General features: G+C 38.9%; 1 protein-coding gene across 5 annotated transcripts in view; it reads right to left on the reverse strand.

The window, feature by feature from the left end:
- Positions 1–15151: 15151 nt before the first annotated feature.
- HMGN3 (high mobility group nucleosomal binding domain 3) overlaps positions 15152–21610 on the reverse strand; it is a 32919-nt gene continuing 26460 nt past the window's right edge. For 2 of the 5 annotated variants that reach the window (XM_054974294.1, XM_054974278.1), the window contains exons 3-6: positions 20911–20940; positions 19773–19820; positions 17346–17459; positions 16708–17227 (exon numbers count right to left, since the gene is read on the reverse strand). In XM_054974294.1, the coding sequence (XP_054830269.1) occupies positions 17096–17227; positions 17346–17459; positions 19773–19820; positions 20911–20940 (324 nt within the window). In that variant the 3' untranslated portion in view covers positions 16708–17095. Of the gene's footprint in view, positions 17228–17314; positions 17460–19772; positions 19821–20910; positions 20941–21610 lie in introns of all 5 variants that reach the window. The other 3 variants (XM_054974285.1, XM_054974303.1, XM_054974311.1) reach the window with 3 other exon arrangements.

Raw genomic sequence — 21610 nt, forward strand, 5'->3', positions numbered from 1 at the left:
AAATGGTACTTAAACCCAGTAAGATTATGTTTGGTTTTTCTTTTAGGAAAAATCCATTTCTGAATGTTTACAAGTAGTGAATGTCTCAAGTGATAGATTTTGCAAGACCTTTTTATTCTCTGCATTTGTGTCAACTTGGATTATCTCTAAAGAGAAATATTTTAGTTCCACTGTGTCATTGAGATGTAATGGTTCTTTGTGAACCCTTCCTTTTACAATGAAGCGTGCTTTACACAAATAAAGATTGTCCCTTTTCAGATTAAAATGGCTGTTTAAGATGTATACCAGGGGCTTATGCTAAAATGGTAACATGGCCTTAATTTTACAAAATTATATTGTATTTACAGAAATCTACTCTTAATATGTAATATTGATTTGGCTTTCTATAAAGGATATTTAGCATTGCTTTCACATGGATTCAGACTTTAGGAAACTTAGATGAGTTTCCTCCCACACATTTGTAGAAAAAATTCAGCTTCCTTCTTAGCAAATGAGAAATCCTTTTTTTATTATGAACTAAACAATAGCAGAATATAGTAATACAAATTTAGCTTTCACAAAATTATAAATATTTAAGAGAATAGAACTACACATTGATATACCTAAATGTATATTAATGATGATTCTCTTAATTCAGAGGGGGAAAGGCCCTTGGGAAACATTAATGGCATTACACCAAAGGAAGGTATTATCCTTCATGCTGAGATACATTTGTTAAACAGACCTACAATTAAAATAAAATGCTGAGGAAGATTTGTACTTTGGAAAGATTAATGCTCCTAAATGTCAAATGGTATAGTTAACATTAAGTCAAAGGTGGTGGTGAAAGGTGCCGCCAAGTTGTAACTGACCTATGGCAACCCCTGCTGGGGTTTTCAAGGCAAATAGACTAAAAAGAGGTGGCTTGCTGTTGGCTGCCTCTTCATAGCAACCCTGGTCTTCTTTGGAGGGCTCCCATCCAATTACTAACAAAGGTCCCCAGATCTGATGAGATTGGGCTTGCCTGGACTATCCAGGTCAAGGCTAAAGGATTATTAACAAAATATTAATTTACTTACATCAACGTTTTTGACAGAAATAGTCCAGTGAAGAGTGTTGCTAGAAGTTCTTAAAATTACTGTGCAGATGGAGGGGGATTGGGACTAAGATAGCTTGTCTTGCTTTGTTTATTTTACACTCCTTAACTTGCAGATTTCAAAATAAGTAACACTGGTCAACAAATAGTATGATACATTATTATTCTGTTTTGCAACTGAAGCCAAGCCAAATACACTACAAAGATGGAAAGTATTTCCCCAGATTTGCTCATTGCTCAATCAAAAGTGTAAAACAGTTGAAAGGATTTTTTTTTTATGTAGGCAAATTCTACAACTGATGTTCAATGCTGAAACTGAAAAACAACTGACTGTAGTTGAGAGATGTCTTATAAAAGTTTGTTTCTTGAAAAAGAAACTTGGAAACCAAAACTAAGGTCCTTTTCCTGACATAAACTAGAATTGAATCCTCAGCTCTCGTGTTACCTTTTCAATATTTCGTACTTAGACTGTTCCAAAGTGTGTTTTACACTGTATTTTTTAACATAAATTGTACATGTGAATCTATGAGTTATTTGTTAGTGCTAATTATGCAGCCATGATGCTAGATTAATTTGTAGGGACATCTGCATTATTCTCCTAATGTGTCTACAAGCTCTGCATGTAACTTCAGTCCTAATGTTGCCTCAGGATTCATAGGCTAATGACCTAATATTGGGGATGGGACTTAATGAGGAACGATACGATCTGCTGACAGCAACATACATTGCACCATACCTGTGGACATGGTGCTGTGTATAGTTCATAATGTCCCTTCTGCTTAAAATTTGCCCCTGAAGTACAAATGCAATTGGGAAAGGAAGTATATCAGTTATACAGTAATATAAAAGTCAGGTAGGTTAAGCAAGTCCTTTGTGTAATAATAAAAGAGTTCCTGATGCTCACTTCCAAATACATTTTAACTGTTTCTAAATGGAGAATGAGCAACTTATAGCTCATTCCCGGAGAATGTACGTTATTGAGAGAAATTATGAATTAGTCTGTAACTTTCTGAGACACTAAACAAATGTTTTCAAAAGCAATAAAGATTGTTTCTGCAAGGGTTTTTTTTTTTACTTTGACTTTTTGGTACCTTAGGCAGTATACCTCATGATGGCAGAGGAGAAAGAAGGATGAGAGTGGAGCATAAGGATTTGAGAGGTCTGTTCACAATCCATGTTTACCTTTAAGCACTTAAACTCCAGGCCTGTAAGGCAAGAACTTTTCAAAAGGTTAAACTTCTGTCATCAATGTCTGTTGTTAGTGGAGGAGAAATAGGCATGAATCCAGATACTGTACAGCTGATTGGTGAATTTCAACCTTGAAAGAGGTCACATCTTTGTTCTATGGGAAAGATGGCGTGGATGTAGTATTTATTTAATACTGCATTCTTGTAATAAATATTGCAATAGCTTATTACTGATACTAGATAGTAGAAACCAGTCCAAACAATTGCGCTTCCTCATTAATTTTACTAATAGCAGAAAGTGATAATGTTTTTGAAATGTATCAACAGGCATGATTTTCAGCTATTCACTACTGTTCAGACTTTCTGTTTCAGTTGTCTTTTCCAAAATGTTCCATTTTCATACTTTTTATACAGACTTGTAAGTAACCTCTCATCTGAACTCCCCACATTTAATAATAACATTATATACCACCCTTCAGGATGACTTAACACCCACTCAGTTTACAAAGTATAGCATTATTATCCATAGAACAACAATCACCCTGTGAGGTGGGTGGGGCTGAGAGAGCTCCTAGAAGCTGTGACAGACCCAAGGTCACCCAGCTGGCTTCAAGTGGAGGAGTGGGGAATCAAACCCAGTTCTCCAGATTAGACTCCCGTGCTCTTAACCACTATACCAACCTGGCTGTTTCTGAAGAAGAACTGTAATGGCAGAGCATGTTGATAGTCCCAAGCTCAATCCCTGGAATATGGAGTTAATTTTTTTTTAAAGTAAGCACACTGAAAGAAAGCCCTGTTTGAAAAGCTAGAGATCTACTACCAGTTGAACCAGAGTGCACTGGACTAGATGAAACATTAGTTTGGTAGACTAAAGCATCATCTTATATGTTCATTTGAACTTTATTATAATAAAGTGTCATCGAGTCACAACCAATTTACAGCAACCCCTCAAAGGATTTTCAAGGCAAGAGATGAGATGAGGTGGTTTGCCATTTTGCCTTCCTCTGCATAGCAATCCTGGTCTTCCAAGTACTAACCATGCATGGCTTAGCTTCCAACCTCTGATGAGCTTGGGCTAGTCTGAGCTATTCAGGCTGTATGTGAGCTTTACAGAAGTTTTTTTATTTATTTCTTTTTACGGACACAAACTATTAGCATGAATAGAAACAGACTAACAGTTTTCTATGAATTTACACAAGAATAAGACTACTTGAACTGGATGGAAAGCTTTTAAGGAAGTTCCTTTCTAGTAGTGCAAGACTTCAGGTACTACCTTGAGCCAAGAAGAAACGGGATATAAATGTTTCAATAAATAAAATTTAAACGTTTGAAAAATATAAGAATAGAATTATACTGCAGATTTTATGCATCAGTTGTATGCTGAGCAGAATATTTTTCAAGGCTGCTTAGTGTGGTGGCTTCAGACATTCACTTTGACTTGCACTATGTAACTCTCAATGAGAAAGGCCAACTATAAAAACAGTGATTAATTTTTTAAAAATCTTCCATGGTTTATAGGTATGTTAATGCAGCATGATATCCACATCTCTGTTTACATAGTACTGAATCAGATTAACAAAAGCTCTTAAAAAGCAGTACAAGAAAGTGAATATATTTGTGAAATTTCAAAATTGCACCCCAATGGTTTCTGCATTCTCTAAGTCAGCAGCTTGAGTCTAGTTATACAGTCAAATATACTGTTTACTTCCAAACACATCATATGTCAGTTTTTATATGTACATTATAATCTTACTGAAAATAGATTAAAAACTATCACTTTACATTGTATTTTATAGTAAAATATATGGCTAGAAGCTCTATTATTTCTGTTTGCTCAGAATATTCTGTTGTATTTTTTTACACTCTCGGGATTTAAGCACTTGCAGCTGTTGAATTGTTTTGCTTACATAATCAATTATAAGCAGGGCTGTCCACCAATCAAAGCATTTTATTCAATTAATCTGTCTTCTAACCAAATTTAACATAAATGTCCATATTACTGTGTTTTCAATATATATGCATGATGTTTGTTTGTAATCCTGTCTTTCCCCTGGTCTCAAGTGGTTAAAATATTGCTAAGTGATATCTGTAACAATAAAAGCATAATTTAAAATCTTAATAACATGCTACTTAATCTACCCACCCTCCCAGAAAACCCTGTCATATACCACAAACTCCAGTTCTCCCACAAACTACCTAACGAGAACTCACCTACTGCCAACTCAAAAGCATCTATGACAAGCCTTGTACTTCTTTCAAAAGGGCAGCAATGGATAAATTCTAGCTTTCCTGCATAGAATGTTATGAATATATTTATCAGTGGACCTCAAAACTGTTTTTGAGATTTTTTAAGAAGGGTCACTAAATATTTATTTCTCTAAAATCAACACTTCAGAAACCCAAAGAATTGGGCCCTTAGCTTTTCATCTTACTATTTTAATTTTTGCACACAATGATAAAAACACTATTAATCTGCTGCTTGAATATTATAACTCTAGCAAGTGATGGTAGGTAACATAGATGTTTTGAAGATAGTTTAAAGCAGGTGGCATCAATATCTCTTAGGGGAAAAATACAATAAAAAGAAATCATAAATGATCCCGAGGGTTTCCACACATATATAATATGGCACATGTAAATGCAAGCAACATACATATGCTTTTGTACGTGTTCCAGGGTGGCTGCAGCTTCCCCACATATGTTAATGAATCTTTTACTGCTTCTTAATGTGTAAGAAGGCCCTAAACTATGAGCCTGCCTTTGTACTGAAAATGTCTCTGGTAGTTGCACTGTTTTGGTTTGGAGCAAAGTAAAGCCCAGTGTTAGGAGTAATCTTCTTTGACTCTGCAATTACATCAATCGCTTGTATTGATACTGTGTTTCAGATGAGTAGCCATGTTGGTCTGTAGTTGGCGTGAGATCTGGGTCCAATACCACCTTAAACACTAGATTTCCAAGGTATGAGTGGAAAAAGTCCTTGTATCTGACAAAGGGAGCTTTGACTCTTAAAAGCTCAAACCTAGGAAACCTTGTTAGTCTTTAATATGCTATTGGACCTGGATCTTGCTCTAGTAATACTGTGTGTAACCACTCTGCACATTTTCAAAAGTGTGAAAATAAAATTAGTAGCCTGAGCCAATGTATGATTGCTTAGAAGTAAGTCTCACTGAGTTCAAGGAGACTCGTGTCTCTTTGAATTTATGTTTTATTTTTGAATAAACTTAGGATGAGGCTGGTCGTAATCTTATCAGGACCATAGCAGGAGGCTTCTTGCAGGTAAGACCCATTGAGAGAAAAATAAAATAAAAAACAACCAGTGTTGCTATGTTGCTTCCAATTCCAATTACAGATTGTAATTGGAAGTGACAAAGGGTAGCTTTAGGAATCGCTGGAAACTTTGGTTTTACCATAGAGTTTCTGATGATTCCTAGAGCTATCCTTTGTCACTTCCTGATTGTACCACGTGGCATGTCAACATCACATGCGTGCCCCACCCCACCCGTCCTGCCATTTACCAGGCTCAGCGTGGCAACCTTAGCTGATAAGTGTTATGGTATCCTCATAGTAAAGAGGTTTTGCTGTTCTGCTTTGTGTTGCTCAATATCCTACATGAAGTCTGGAGAATTCCTTGATGTACATGTTTTTAGGATTTTTGTGGAAAAAAACCCTCAAAATTGTAATTGGCCTCATTGTGTGCAGATTTTTTAAAACTGCACTGGGGCTTGCTATTAGCTGTAAGGATGCTGTAGGCATGCTTATTTCTCTAGCTATACCAACCATCAGCTCTGTACTGAGAAAAGCAAAATAAAAGGGCACTTCCATATTCTAACTACATATTTCAAGTTGAACAAAATGGGAAATCGTAGATATGTAAGGACTTGTTTTAATTATTATTTATTACAAACATTTGTGAACAGAAAGTGTCTGAAATAACTTACTGAGGACTCTCCTCAGCAAATTACACAGTAATAAAACATTTTTAAAAAAACCATCAAAAGCAGTTTAAAACAACAGAGTCACTATCTTAACGGCACAGACTAAAAGACCATGCTGTGGTATCCCCATCTTTAGTTTTCTCAATTTACCTGCATACTGTGCTCCTTTTTAGAACTATTATTGTAGCTGTCATTGCTGTCCCCAAGTATCATGGAGTGGGGAGTCCTCCCACCAATATGTCTTAATTTGTGCATCACCTCCTCAAGGACAATGATGTGCCTCCTCATCCCAGTTTTGCTTCCGGGACAGGAGCTCTCACCCAGGCAGCTGGCAGACTGCATGGCTGCTGCCTGAATTGTGGCAGCATCAGCAACAGTGTTTGGCTCCACCCTACGATGGCCAAGAGGAGTTTTGCTACCAGGCTCCACCCAATTATAGTTCTCCTGGCGGAGGAGGAGGAGGTAATTGTCTCCACATGTGCAGACAGTGTGGTCTTCTTTGGGGGGATTTTAAAACCCCAAATAGTTTTTTCCCCTCCTTTTCACATTTTTCTGCAATCCTGGCAGGTTCCCCAAGGTTTCAGAAGGATGTGGCACATAGGAAAGTGGCCCTGATGGACGGACTTATGTATCTGTAGATCAGGGTCACTGTTAGTATATAAGATTAACAGGGGGAATAAAAGACTACTTTCTAGAGAATGTGCAAAAAAGATAGATAAAAACTACATGACCTAACGTGTCTTAATCTAAATAACATCATCATCATCATCATTATTATTATTTACATTTTTAACCCACTCTTCCCACAAGCAGGCTCAGGGCGAGGTACAACAGTTATAAAAATACATTAAAATATAATATTAAATATTAAAATATTATATTATTAAATATTAACACGTCTAACAGTGTCTCTTGCCAGTCTAGGAAACACGACAACTTACAAAGGTAACACTGCTTTCAGCTTCGCAGCCTCTAGACCTCAAAGTATAGTTGCAAGACAGAAGGGCCAGCAGATAGGAATATAGCCCAGACCTCTGACAAAAGCATAACTGAACTTCTCCGTTTTATCCCAAATTGCCTGGCAACATGGGGAGATCTCATGGACCAATCACGACTCTTCAGTGATGTCTGAGGATGACCCTTTTCTGGCTAGAAGCCAAGTGCTGAGGGGGCGGGGCCAGCTTCCCTGACCACGGGTCCCTGTACCGGATGTGCATGGGCGTGCTTCCCAGGCCCCCGTCGCTTACCCGCCCTCTCACAACATGGCAGTCGCCATGCCATCCCCCTGCCCCCCTCCCCAACACAGCCTGCAACCTGGGCCCCCAGGTGAGTCTGGGAGCCAATGTATTTCATGAAACTATGTGCAAAGAGTTCTCTTTCCAGCTGAAATAAAGTCATCCTATTGTACAGTTCTGGGGAATACATTCAGGATTATGCAATGTGGATCAGCTGATCCTTAACATATTTGAACAACTCTTTTGTAGGACATAATTGGAGTAGGAAAAACTTAGTAATGCCAAAGTAAAGGGTGGTGATTGTACTTGATTCCTAATAGAATAGGAATGAGCACAATCCTAATAAACATTCCAGGCCTCTGCTCTTTTCCAGTATCTCTAAAGAGTTTAGGCTGGAATATAGGCTCAAGAGTCTCACACTTTTCTGGGTTTGTTGTTCAGTTTTTTTTCTGGTCCAGATTAGATAATACTGGTCCCTATAAATGTTGACCACCCTCAGTCTTTGTAGACGTTTTGGGTAAGTTCAAAATAAAATATACTGGCAAATAGCCTAGAACTCTCCTAGGCAATGGTTTGAATCCAGGAGAGCATTTCTGTTAGAGAGATTTCTGCCCATCACTTTCTTGCTGCCCCTTTGCTGCAACCAAAAATTCCCCTCAAAGTTAGGGGGCATTTCAGTATGAGGTGGGAGTGTAAAAATATCCTGTACCATGGGCAGAAATATTTCCAGCTACAGAAACAATATGCTGGATCTAAGCCATGATGACGACAAATAGGCAGCAGTTTTACATTAAGAATTTTTTTGCATTTGAACAAAATGGCATGCTTAGACAGTGTAATAACATTTGAAACAATGTTTTCTAAAGTCACTGATTAATCACTGTGATCAAGTTACTTTTAAAAATTAAAAATGTAAATGATACTGACATTTTTAATATAAGAAGTTGAAATCGCGTAAAAAAATAAGCTCTTCTAGAACTCCTCGTTTCAGGAAATATTAATAGTATTAACCCCTGTTCATAATGGAATATATTTCTGTCTCTTGTACAATATTCAGTATTCAACAGAGGATGTAGCTAACAGCATATTAGAATACTTGTGTATCCCAGATCAGTCACACTGTGCATATTTCTTGATTTTCAAGCTTACTGGTTGAAGAAGAAATACCAGTGCAAAAACATAATACTGAAGTGCAATGGAAGATTCAGGATTTAGTTCTTCACAGCTCTACAAATACCAGGGACAACAGGCCTGTGTTAACTGCAAAGCAACTAAGTCATATATTAAGGTGTGTATGTGGCCTTGTTCGAACCTAGAACAGCTCCACACTTAGTGCCTGGCCTGCTGCAAACATGTAAAGTGTGAATGACAAACATGTACTCTTAAAATACCCATGATAGGGCACCCACTGTGTGCATGTTTTTAAAAGCATATATCTGTTAATTCACAATTGATTTCTTTGCTACAGAAAATGCCAGTGAAATACTTGTGACCCACAGCATGCATGATCAGTGGAGTGTACAGCCGCATATAAGGGTTTGAATTTGTTATTTTTCACTTTCTTCTTCCAGTGGGTTCCTGGAAGCAGATGGGCTTTGTAATCATGTAAGGAATCAGCAATGTTAACATGGTGGTGTAGGTGTATGACCAACCTTTCTGACCTGCATTAGTTCTTCAGAAGGATCTAAAAATAAAAAGTCTGTAACGATAAAGGGGAGGAGAGGGGATAGTAACACCACAGTTCTGACAGTCTATTAAAGCTTGTACCTCCTAATGAGATATAGAATTGTGTAGGATAAACATGAAATGGAGCATAATCATTGGCTGATCACACTATAAAGAGCCCCATTGCATGGTGTTTGTAGCAGAGTGCACAAAAAATGCTGCTGTGGATGTAACCCAAGAAGCAGCATCTAGGTATCCCTAAGCACAATTCCCCAGTGGGAAAGAAAGGCAAGGCAGTATCTACTTAGGAGGAGGGAGCTGAAGTAATTTTTGTTTCATGTGCTTGTCTGTGTTTTTGATTAATTAAAAGTAGGCTATGCCATCGATGAGGCAGCAAAAGCACTCAAACTTCCGTTCCCTAGTGGTTCTCAGGGTGAAAAACGTTAATGTGTCTGGCTAGAGACTTATTTCAGGCAACAAAGTAGAGATAAACAGCACCTGCTGCCTTATTAGACAAACAGCTGATGGGGTGCAGGTCTGGTGCATTCCTGTTCCCTTAACACTGGTAGCCTGGGATCTGGGGAACGGGGTGGGGACAAGCAGGAGCTGCTGCTTTCTTTGTTGCCCCTGCAACAACAGTTGAAAACACACACACCACTGGCAGCAGTTGTGTGCTGGTCCTCCAAAAGCAAAAATACTGATAATTTCCAGCTCAAACCTCAAAAGCAAGCAGGATGGTTGGTAAGTTAAAAACACAACAGCTAAATCTCATTTATTCAATAGTGTAATAAAAATAAGTATATCTTTATTTACCACATTATTTTATATATATGGTGGAGATGGAGACTGTTACGCTACCCTGTAATATCCCAACCAAATTCTGCACGACAAGGATTGCTTCTTACATTACTTCTCCCCCAATGGAACAAAATCTTTCTCAGAGAAAGTAGGGAAAATGCATCTCTGCCCTAACTTTAGAATGACAAGGTACAGTTGTTTTCTATAGAGACATACCTTACTGCCACAGGTTTTGATGGATGACACACACATGCCATCAGCAAAAGTACACAGTCCTGTCACTTCCAAAGGCATGTGTTTGCCTCATTGTTTCCTGCATGGGATTTTGTTCCCTCTAAGAAAGTCAGTGCTGCAAGAGAAAACCTGTATATATTTGGACCAATATAGAGAAAACTGTTGAGCCATTACACACAATACAGCTTAACTATGATTAGAAGATGCTCAGGAAAGTTATTGAAAGCATATTCTGCATGGCAACTCTAATGTATAGACTAGGCTTTAAGAAGTTGCACCATGTTCTAAACTTGGGGCACCCAATTAAATTGATGGACGGATGATTCAGGTAAGACAAAAGAAAGTACTTCCCAAAACATGTGACTTAGTTATAGAACACATTGCCTTGTGATACAGCTGGCCCGTAGATGATACAGCTTTAAAAGAGAATTAGATAAATCCATGGAGGATAGCTTTATCAATGATTATTAGTCATGATGACTAAATGGGGTCTCCATATTCAGAGGCACTATAACTTTGAATGTTTGGAAGCAGCGGTAAGAACTTTTGGTCTCTGACCCTGGTGTAGGCCTGTGATAATGGAAACAATTCTATGAGCCTGCTTGTGCTGGGAGGGCAGAATATAAATCAAATAAATAAATAATGCTAGATAAAACACTTCCCTAATCTAGTGGGCACTTTTATATTATTTGGTGTTTCATTTCAGTTATAGTAATAATAACAATGAGATAGTATAAATTAATTGGCACAATTACCCTTCAAGAAAGATGCAAGAGGCAATATCATCAAATGTTTTGTAGTACTTTGGTAGAACCAAATTTCCTTGTGTCTTAACAGCACACTAGAAGGAGAACCCATTTATTGTTTAACAGGCCAGGTAGATATCTTTCTTAAAAATTCTAAATAAGAAATTCCTTTCATAATTATTTGGCCATTTCCTATGTCATTTTTCTTTCTCAGCTGTCAAACCAGAAGTTAATATATTGACAAAACTCTTGTGTTGTCTAAAGAGAGTTTATTAATAAGCAATGCTTAATGGTGTATGAAGATTGATCATGAACCTAAAGTTGCATTTCAGAGACTCAGAAACACATGCACTTGGCATACAACTGCGAAATTTCCTGTGTATGAGGGGATGTCAAAATGCCCCTGAAAAATGGCATCATGCACACTTCCTGCCCCACAGTTCTCACAATTTATTTACTAACAACAATACTTTTATCCCACCTCTCTGTCCTCTTCAGGGGCCACCAACATGGCTAATAAAATTAAAATCTTAAGAGTCATTAAAACCAACACATAAATGTATCATTAAAACAATTTAGAATCACAATTAAAAATAAAAACAGAAGATAAACAATTAAAAATATTGGAGGGAGGATCACTGAAAGAATAACAAGCAAAACTTCATATGCTGGCAGAAGGCAGCATATGAAGGGTAAAGGCTACTCTCCCTGGGCAGAGGGTTCGAGTTTTTTGTCACTATTGAGAAAGCCCTCGCCTAGGTACCACTCGCCTCATTTTAAATGGTGGGGGCACCTAGAGCAGGGCCTCCAAAGATGACTGCAGTGGTCAGCTATGTCCCTGGAATGTGGGAGGGAGGGGGACTCAGAATTAGACATGGGCACAATCCAAAAAATAATCCCGATTTAGCTGATCGTGATTCCGCGTCGGCGCCAAACCCAGTTACCCAAACCTCATTGATCAAGTCCCATTTCCGATAACAGAATCAGGAATCGGGAGGGTGCCCCACCACCAACACTCCCCCAGACCAGAGTCACCAGGCACTAGAGTGTGTAATACTGTGTGAGCCCTCAGCCAAGGAGGTGCCCACTGAGCTTGTCCCCAGAGCTAGACGGCAGCCCTGGAAGCAGAGAGAGATAATAGGAATAGAGCCCAACCCCAGCTGCAACACTCCCCAACAGACCTGAGCCCTCAGCCGAGGTGCCCACCGAGCTTGGCCCCAGAGCTAGGCGGCAGCCCTGGAACCAGAGGAGATAGCTCCCTATTCCCTAATTCCCTATCCGCTGAAGCCCAAAGCTAAAGCTCCCCCTCTCTCTCTCTTGCGCTTTCTCTCTCCAAAAGTGGCAAGCGAGAGCTCGCCTCTGTCCCACTCCACCCACGAGTGGAAAGTGAAACTTTGTTGCGCAGCACATGGCTATTTATAAAGCCTGGGTCTGCTACACAGGAGGGCTGTGTTTGGCCGTAAGAGCTGCCTCTCAGGCTTTTCAGGGATGAGATGCGAGTGCCCATGGCTACAGAAGAACACCCCCTTCCCCTGCCCTCCCCTCTCTTCTCCCAAATGGACGAGACGGGCGCTCGCTTTTCTGGCTGCTCCGTGGTTGGAAGGAAGCCCTGCTGATCAAGGAAAGCTGGGCTTCCATTCGCGTTTCCAGGGTGACAGAAGGAGGGCAAACAGCTCCGGCATTCCCCAGGCTCCGTTTCCACGGGGCTCCGTTCCCTCGGGAACAGATGGCTGGCGCCAGACTGTCTGCAGACTGCAATCCCAAACGTAAACCGATCGATCCGAATTTGATTGCAGTATTCTTGTGTCAAATGTGTTCAGGGTGCCTTGGGCTATGTACCTGTGCATGTTTCATCCGAGTAGCTGGAAATACCTCGAAACATTTGGGAATAGACTTAAGGTCCCCTTTTTCCTAAGACAAGAGTTACATTTGTTTCTCAGACCTTTCTAGGTTCTAGAAAACAGTTTTCTAGATAATACATGTGCCAAATTTTAGCACAGAATGACTTGGAAGCACTTTAACCATTGGGGTTACACAAGTCTCCATTCTGAAATACAGTTATTTAAATGTTCTACTTTTAATTTTTTCAATAATTGGGGGGGCTTGTATATATAGAACAAAATTTGAAATGCTATCTGATTGAGAAGTACCTCAGCAATTTTGATAGCCTATGACTGATTCTGTTGTTGCCGTATCAGTATTGAAATGTAAAACAGCATAAAGCTCTTTACTGCAAAGGAAGTTGATATAACTATTAGAACTTATCTCTACCAGAAGAATGAATTTTGTTTGATTCTATATTTCCTTATAGAGTAGATAACATGGAAATTTCCCTGGGGGGGAGGAGAGTTGGACCATCATTTCTCAGTCCAGGGAACAGCTGAGAGGCTTTTCTAACCCTGTCCCACGCTCAGCATTAATGGAGCCAGGTACCATCAAAGGGCAGTCCAATTATCTCAAGAATTCCTAACTGCTTGACACCTGCTCTAAATACTACACCACATTCACTCCCATGAAGGGGGGAAACTTTCATTTTGCAAAAAAACACATTTCTATGTTTGTAATGTGATTTCATATTAATGTGTTTTGCTGTAAGACCCAACCTTTACTCACACACTTCTTATTCCTTGGTCCTTTCTAGCCCCTTCTCCATCCTCATCTTTAAAGTAATCTGTGATTTTTATTCTTTTTATTTCCATGCGTCTTTTACCTTGCTCCACATTCCAGCAAATGGTACTCTTACAATAAGTCCTGAATAGTAATCATGATTCTTTCTGTTATATTCTTTACCTGTAGTATTAAATCTCTGACATTTGAATGGTGCTTGTTGGTTTTGTCTATAAGCTTCTTTATAATGATTCTTTACAGCTAACAATTTTCACTTAATTTCCTCCCCAAATGAGAGCCAGTTTGGTATAGTGATTAAAAGCAGGACTCTAATCTGGAGAAACGGGTTTGATTCCCTGCTCCTCCACTTGTAGCCAGCTGGGTGACCTTGGGTCAGTCACAGTTCTCTGGAGTTCTCTCAGCCCCACCCACCTCACGGGGTGATAGCTGTGGGGATAATAATAACATACTTTGTAAACTGCTCTGAGTGGGCATTAGTTTGTCCAGAAGGGCAGTATATAAATCAAATGTTATAATGTTATTATAAATACCTATGTCTGAATTTATTTCATGAAGTTTTTTTATAATTTGGCCTGTTTCTCTCACACACGCTTTGGATTTATTTGGCTGTGTTCTTTATAACACTAGATAATCGGTGTATTACATTAAATAAGTTTTACATTTTATTTAAAAATCTGTTTTACATAAATTCACTTGCAATAGAACTCTTGAGGCACTAGGTTAACACTTCATAATGGAGCCATCCCATCACTAAATTGCAATAGACTTTCTTGAGGAATACAACAGAATTAAGATTTCGATTAATAGCTAAGAACTAAAGCATATACCTGATTACAATGGAAGTTGCCAGCATGCTGTATATGCTAAAAATGTATAATGCAACATAACATGTTGCTAAAAATGTATAATGCAACATAACATGTTTAACATTTATAAGACATTAGTTTGAGACTAAAAATTAACTATCTACTCCGCAGCTAGGTAAATTATTTTGGTAAACAATAGAATATTCATGATTGTAAAATTGTAAGGAAAATGAAGAGACGTGAAAAGATTAAAATGTTCGGGGGCCCCCTACTCAATTCCTAATTTGTCCAGTTTGAACAGTATTTTCTTCCAACAGGTCAATGCAAGCTCTATTCACTCTATTTTCCGTTAGTAGAACAGCTTTAGGGATTGGACAATAAATCTCTTGTGACTTAATTACCAATCTGTAAGATGAAGGATAATAATACCTTCTCATATCAAAGGGATGTTGCAAAGGAGAGAGTCTGTGTGTTGGAAATTCAAACCCTGGTGATAGGAGCTAAATAACAAAGTCAATAGGGCTTTACTGGAGGAAGCAAATCACAGAGCAATGGTGTATGCTTTAAAAAAAGAAGCCCAGAACAAGCCTGCACCCCAGGTCTTTGTGACCAGATGAGGCTAATGAAACTCTTAATATATTTGCTTAAAACTTGTCTTGAATTTTTTATGGCATCTTATTTTACATATCAACCAAATATACATTGTATTTTTATCATTTTCATTCACGTCTGCAATGCATGCATGGAAATGGAAATGCGCAGATATGCTGTGGAAATGGAAAGAGTAGCAGGCTACTATGGGAGGTATAATTCTCACCAAATACCAAATAAGGACACTAGGGTTAGGTGATAATTACTTTCATTTATTGACTGAAACATGCATATATCCCAAACATCAGGGCCACCAGTGTAGCAATAAAAAATAAATGTTACCAAAGGACAATAAATATGTTCCTTTATCTTCTCCCCCTCCATCCTCCCTCCCCCCAACAGAAAAAAGTAAGTCCCAAGCAAAAATGAGAAAAACAAATGGGAAATCACTAGGTGCTAAAATGGGCTGAAGCAGTGTTAACATACGTATTAAAATTATCCCTCTAATTTAACACTGCCAGCACAACCACAGACCTCTTAAAATATACTTAATCTACATTATCTCTACAAGGTACCACACACAGTGTTGTTTTAACTTTGACACATTTTTCATCAATCGTTTTATTAAAAAGCAGAAATTACCAAATTTAGATTAAGAATTGAAGCAGAGGATTCGATTTTGTAGTCTTAAATGTTTACATGGAAATCATCTCTGGTAAAACAAAAAGAGAAAGGGGCGGTTTAAAAGATGGGAGGGATGTTCCTCTGCATCTCTCAATCAAGGACTACATCAATTTGTGTTGTGCTGTTACAAGACTATAGTCAATTTAAGTTGATACAGTGAAGAAGAATGTAGAAAAAGTCACTTGGTATGTCATGGATCTTTTGTTCTTGTATATCAGGTCTTTCACAAATTATGACCCATCAAGCCAAAGCAGCCCATCAGTCTGTATAGTCTATCGGGCTCATGAAACTTCCGATATTTTTTTTTTCTTACTGCCTTAGCCTGATGTGTTCTGAGGCTGTAGGACTTTTGCAGTACTTGGCAGACCACAGTATACAGTTGTTGGTTGTGTTTGGCTTGATGCCTCACAAAATCCACATTTATGAAACAGATGTATATGTCTGAATGCATCATAAATGCTGCATAATGAGCACAAACCACTTTGGCCTTTGCCCACTCAACACTTCGTTGAAATAAGTGTATTTATGTACACTGATTTCAAACAATAAATGTTATTACAAAGTAAGTGTATTTAGGTTGCAGAGTAAGGGTGCCTTCCATGACCTTAAACACTGATCCTGAAATCACTGAAATCAACTTGCAAATAAGTGTGCTTATTTTCTGCTTAACAAGAGTGAAGTATTTATAAGACATATCTCAAATTTAGAGAAAACATTGGAATATTTGCTGGCAAGGAAACTTTTTTATTTTAAACCAATAGCAAAGAACTCAACATGGTCATCAGATGGCCATATCTATACATGTTTCATTAAAATCGCATAAACCTTAAGTACAAAAGCACCACAGATTATTGCTATAGAAAAACTGCAAGAAAAATCCAAACACCCACAGTAAAAACATCACCATATGCACAAGACTTACATTTCTGAAAAGCAAGTATATGGAATGGTTGCCCAATCTTATAAACACTCTTTTTCCAATGTTGATACATTTTATTTAAACTTGGCAACATTGGGAATTTCTAAAAGCGCGCATATGGGAGGGGAAATGTCCATATACAGTTTGTCAACTTATTGTAAGTCCTAAAAAATTAGCATTTACAAAATACTTGATAAAAATATCTTTTAAAAGTTGTCCAAGAGATACATAAAATCATCCTCAAATGTTCATGTCAGTTCACACGCACTTGTCTTCTACACGTTCAGTTCTCTGTGCCTGAGAAAAGGTAAAGAAAAAAAGTGTTATGGCAGCCTAACACTATATGCCTATCTTTTACTTTTAAAAGCTCAGAACGAAAAGGGAAAAAATTCCCATCACGAGCAGTTTTTCTTTTTGTTGCAATGTTTGCATGCCCCCAATTTCAGGCTACTTAAATGCTATATTTATACAGACAGGACAGCTATAAACACTCTCAAATGTATTGGTTCCTAATTTGCAAAAGCCATAGAAGCCTTACCTGCCAGCTTCCATTGTTCACAATGAAAAGCACCACACTACTATCTCTTTCTATTCACTGCACACATGCAGAATGCTCTATCGTACCCTTAACTTTCACTGTTTCAATCTGCCCTTTTACTGACAGTGTGCTGGGTGGAGCACCTCTGGATGTTGAAACACTAACAGTGGAGCGAGAGATGCGAATCTGTAATAACATCACGGGGCAATAAAAAGAAATATTATGAACATGCTTTCAATGGCTCATAAAATTGAATTACAAAAACACACTGACTGAATCAGCAGGATCTTTGTGTGTAAAGTACCTCTTCAGCTTTATTTTCACCATTTTCAGATGGTGTAGTACCTTCCTTTGCAGCTTCTTGCTTTTCATCCTTCTTCCCCTTAGCACCTTTGTTAGTTTTTGTTCCAGGTTCCTTCTAATAATAGATCAAAGACAGAGACATATATGTATTACAGAGCAGAGAATTCTTGCTAGTAATTATGATGGCTCTCCAAATATCCATGTTATGTGTAGCAGACTAGTAAAAATTAGCAACCTAAATTCAGTTACAATAACTTTAGGCTACCAGACGTCCCAAATAGAATCTCCTGCAAACACTGACACTACCATCCAATTTATAAAGAATATTTTGCTTCTGCCAATAAAACTACAGTATTGAAGGTCATCTGCATAGTCCACATAGACCTATGGCTTCCTTTTTTGCTTGTTCCATTCCTAGTCTTTTACAAAAGGGGAGGGGTGTGTATTCTGTTCTTGCACCAGGAGGCCGTGCTTCTCCCCACTTTATACAAGAGCTAGAAATGAGGGGGAAGGAGACAGGGTCACTCCTGCCCTCTTTCTCATCACTCATGTGGAAGCCAACAAAACACGGCATGATATTTCCATCTTGTGTATTGAAAATACAGTTGCAAATGATAAGGAAACCCTGGACATCACACTTGTTGAGTAAACTGCTATGAAAAAGGGGGGGGGGGAAGCAGCAAAAGGAATCACGTGCATGAAGCTTTGTGAACCACTTTGTATATTATGGTTCAGAACAAGCTATACTACAAACAGATGGAGGAGATGAGTAGTACCTATTATCTTGAGGAATTCAATAAAGAAAATGTTTTTACATTATAGAAGATAAATTTCAAACTCTGACCTCTGTAATAAGGGATAATACACTGTAAAAAGGAACACCCAGCTGTTTTTACAAAGAGAGAGGGAAAGCAGCCAAATCAGGACTCTCTCACACAATCAGGAATGATGTGTGATTAGAGATGTGAAGTTCTGCAAAATACCCAGATGAAAAACAGGAGGTCCCCCCCTCCCCGAAGACAATCTCCCCCCTTTTTCAAGTTGAAAAAATGAAATTTGAGGGACATCTTTAAAAACCTCCCATGAAATAATCTCTTTTAGAATGACTGAAATTATTTTTAAAATGTTTTATTCATTTATGAAGAATTTTATATAACACAATCTACAGCATTATATAACGATAATTCCTGTGTATACTGTAGACTAGGAGTGCACAACTCAAATAATGACATGGGCCAGACTGATCCTTGATTGGAGCTCAGTGGGCCATACCAGGCTCCATCCCATGACATCACCAGATGGAAGTGCAGTAGTGGTTCTACAATTTGGGATTTAAACTAATTAGGATTACTCACTACAAGACCTATTGCTTAAAAGGCAGCTGAGTTACTGAATACATTTACATGAATTTAATGGTATTTCATTATTGAAAAGTCGGTCTTTGTGAAAAGGGGTATTTTTTGCTAGGGAATGCCTAAAGTGTGCTCAGGCTGATAGCTTAAAGGAAAAAAAAGAGGGAAGGCTTTCAAATGGTAACAATCAAGGTGCCTCTTCAGTGTTCCCGGGATTTTCATAGTAACTTAAAGGCATCTACTGACATTTAGTTGTTTCTTTTTCTTCTGTTAATCAGAATTTCATTTTAGTTACTTTAGAATTACTTTAGAAAGGGTCAGCCTTTACAATTAATTACCTTAGTGTGTGTAACTCTCATTTTACTTTACTTTAGAATGTAACCACCAGGGCCAGCGCATCCATTGAGGCTGGGCCGGCAGCCGCCTCAAGCGCTAAGGCGCCAGAGGGCACCAGGAGCAGGGGCGCACACCACGGAGCTCAATTGCCCCATGCTGCTGCCACCGCTGCCAACACACAGCTGCGAGCCAGGCATGGCAGGCAGCCGGGGTGGCGCACGGAGCAACTGAGCCAGAAGGCTGGGAGGACGCACGCGCGCCGACCCAGCCGCCTGCTGTGCCTGGCTCTGCACCCAGCCAGGAGTGCATGCTGGTGGCGGCAGCATGGGGCAACTGAGCGTGCAGCCTCCCAGCCCACCCACTCAGTTGCCCTTTGCTGCTGCTGCCGCCGCTGCCACCACCCGCACACAGCTGCAGGCCAGGCGCGGCAGGTGGCCAGGGCAGCGCGCAGAGTAACTAAGCTAGAGGGCTGGGAGGACACATGCGCACCATCCCAGCAGCATGCCCTGTGTGTGACATCACACACAGTGACGCCATCACGCAGTCTGGGTGCGCACGCTTCCACGTGGGAGAACAACAGCCCTCAGGCACCAGAAACACTGGCACCGCCTCTGGTAACCACACAAACAAGTTTAAAAATAAGTATTAAGAATCTTTTAAAATTCATATAGGATAAATTCAGCAGGCTAATTTTGCCTATGTGAATGGTAAAACGTGAGTTAGAAAGAAACATTTTTTACCTTCGTGGTTTTCCTTGGCTTAGGCTCAGGTTTTGGTGGAGCTGGTTTCTAGGAAACAGAGAGTTCCATAGTTAACAGTTACCAACCACCTTTCTCCTTTTCACTTTTCTTAACATGTAATGGCAAAGAAGCCAGAAATGACTTGTAGATATGCTTCTTAATCACAAATCCACCTCTTAATCTATGCCAGAAAGGCTGAAAGTTCACTGCTCTACCAGTTATTCGTGCCATCTCTTAAAACTGTAACAAACCCTTTCCAGTCATGCCTCCTGCATCTGTTGCCTTGATTTGATGCATATATACATACACTGAACATTTTTCATGAAAAGGAAATGAGGAACCAGCCAAACAAAGCAGTTTTTGGGGAAACTATCAACTCCAAAGCTACCCTTGCCCTGTATGTGCCCTGTTGCTACATATGTTAGGGGGACATCTGAAAGTATGAATAACAGGTATTCTTGTGCATTTGGCTATCTATTACAGTGAAAAGGGCAACTGTGTGTGGTCAGGAACTCTGACCCCCCCCCCAGCCCCAACCCCCAGCTTTAACATTATTTAAGGGCCTAAGATTTTTCCCCCCAATATCCTGGAATTGTCTTTTGAAAGTGATACTCTCCCGCTAGAGAGAGAGGTAGTGACAGAGTTTGGAACCTGTTGTCCAATTTGAATTGGGAGAAAAGGGAGAAAGAGGGCTGAGAGTTTAACTGGAGTTAGCTAAACCTGGGATGCCACCGTGATTCTTCGCAGGATCAGTGGTTTTACTATCTGATGCCAGAGTGGGATTTGCTTCCAATATGATGAATTTGTATATTTATATACAAAATAATTATGCAACTTACAGGCCAGCGCACTTTTTGTCATCAAAAGGAAACTCACAGTGGCAATCTTTCTATGTCCATTGATTTTAATGAATTTAGAAGGGCAAAATTCTGCTTAGGAGGGTAATCTAAATCCTTTAATCCTGCCCCTTTTCACAGGGAAGTGGGAAATACTTACGTTCCAAGGTCTAAACTAAGAACGAAAAATGAATCAAGATTGCCTTACCAATCATCATATGGCATGACCAGTGCCAACTTGTATTGTTTTGAATGAAACAGACTTTGCCTTCAAGTTTATACAAACTCTTATAAATACTTACAGCTGACAATCTTGCAGATCGTCTTGTTGGCTAAAAAAGGGACAGAAAATATCTTTGTAGATTTTCAGCAATAAACATCCAAACAAGGTAAAAATCTATCATGCATTTGTCAACAAAATAAAATGTACCTGTAAGACAACAGAAGGATTATGTCATGAAACACAATGGTCTTTGCATCTTTAAGGGCTACTGTTTTAGGTTCACAGAACGCACTTGTTCAAGGAGAAATTTCACTAATTTATTGTGTTTTGGTTTTTTCTAATACTAAGTTTTGCTAGCCTGCTAATATTCCTTGCATGTTATGTGAAGTTTGCAAAAAAAGAAAGTCATACTCTGTGAAAAACCAAATACTGCACATTATCTTACACACATCTAAACAATTTTTATATTGTTCAATTAAATCATTAATGCATAAATGTTTACATTTTCTTGGGGCAGAATTTGGATTTCCTTGGAACAGAATCTAAAGAATCTTGATGCAAATGATCACTAACACTCATGCCAGAAAACACCAAAGATCACAATAAATGTTTAAGCTATGATACGTTTTAGAAACAGAAATATGGTTGGGCTTTTGGCTGCAAGCCTGAAAAGTGATCATGGCTGCTGGACAGAAGACTTTTATGGAAAATTGTGGAACTGCAGTAAAACTAGAAGTCCTTTCTTAACAGCAGTCTACATTCTCGGTGATGAAAAATGA

This window comes from Eublepharis macularius, chromosome 1 (genome assembly GCF_028583425.1).
Source record: "Eublepharis macularius isolate TG4126 chromosome 1, MPM_Emac_v1.0, whole genome shotgun sequence".
Lineage (NCBI taxonomy): Eukaryota > Metazoa > Chordata > Lepidosauria > Squamata > Eublepharidae > Eublepharis > Eublepharis macularius.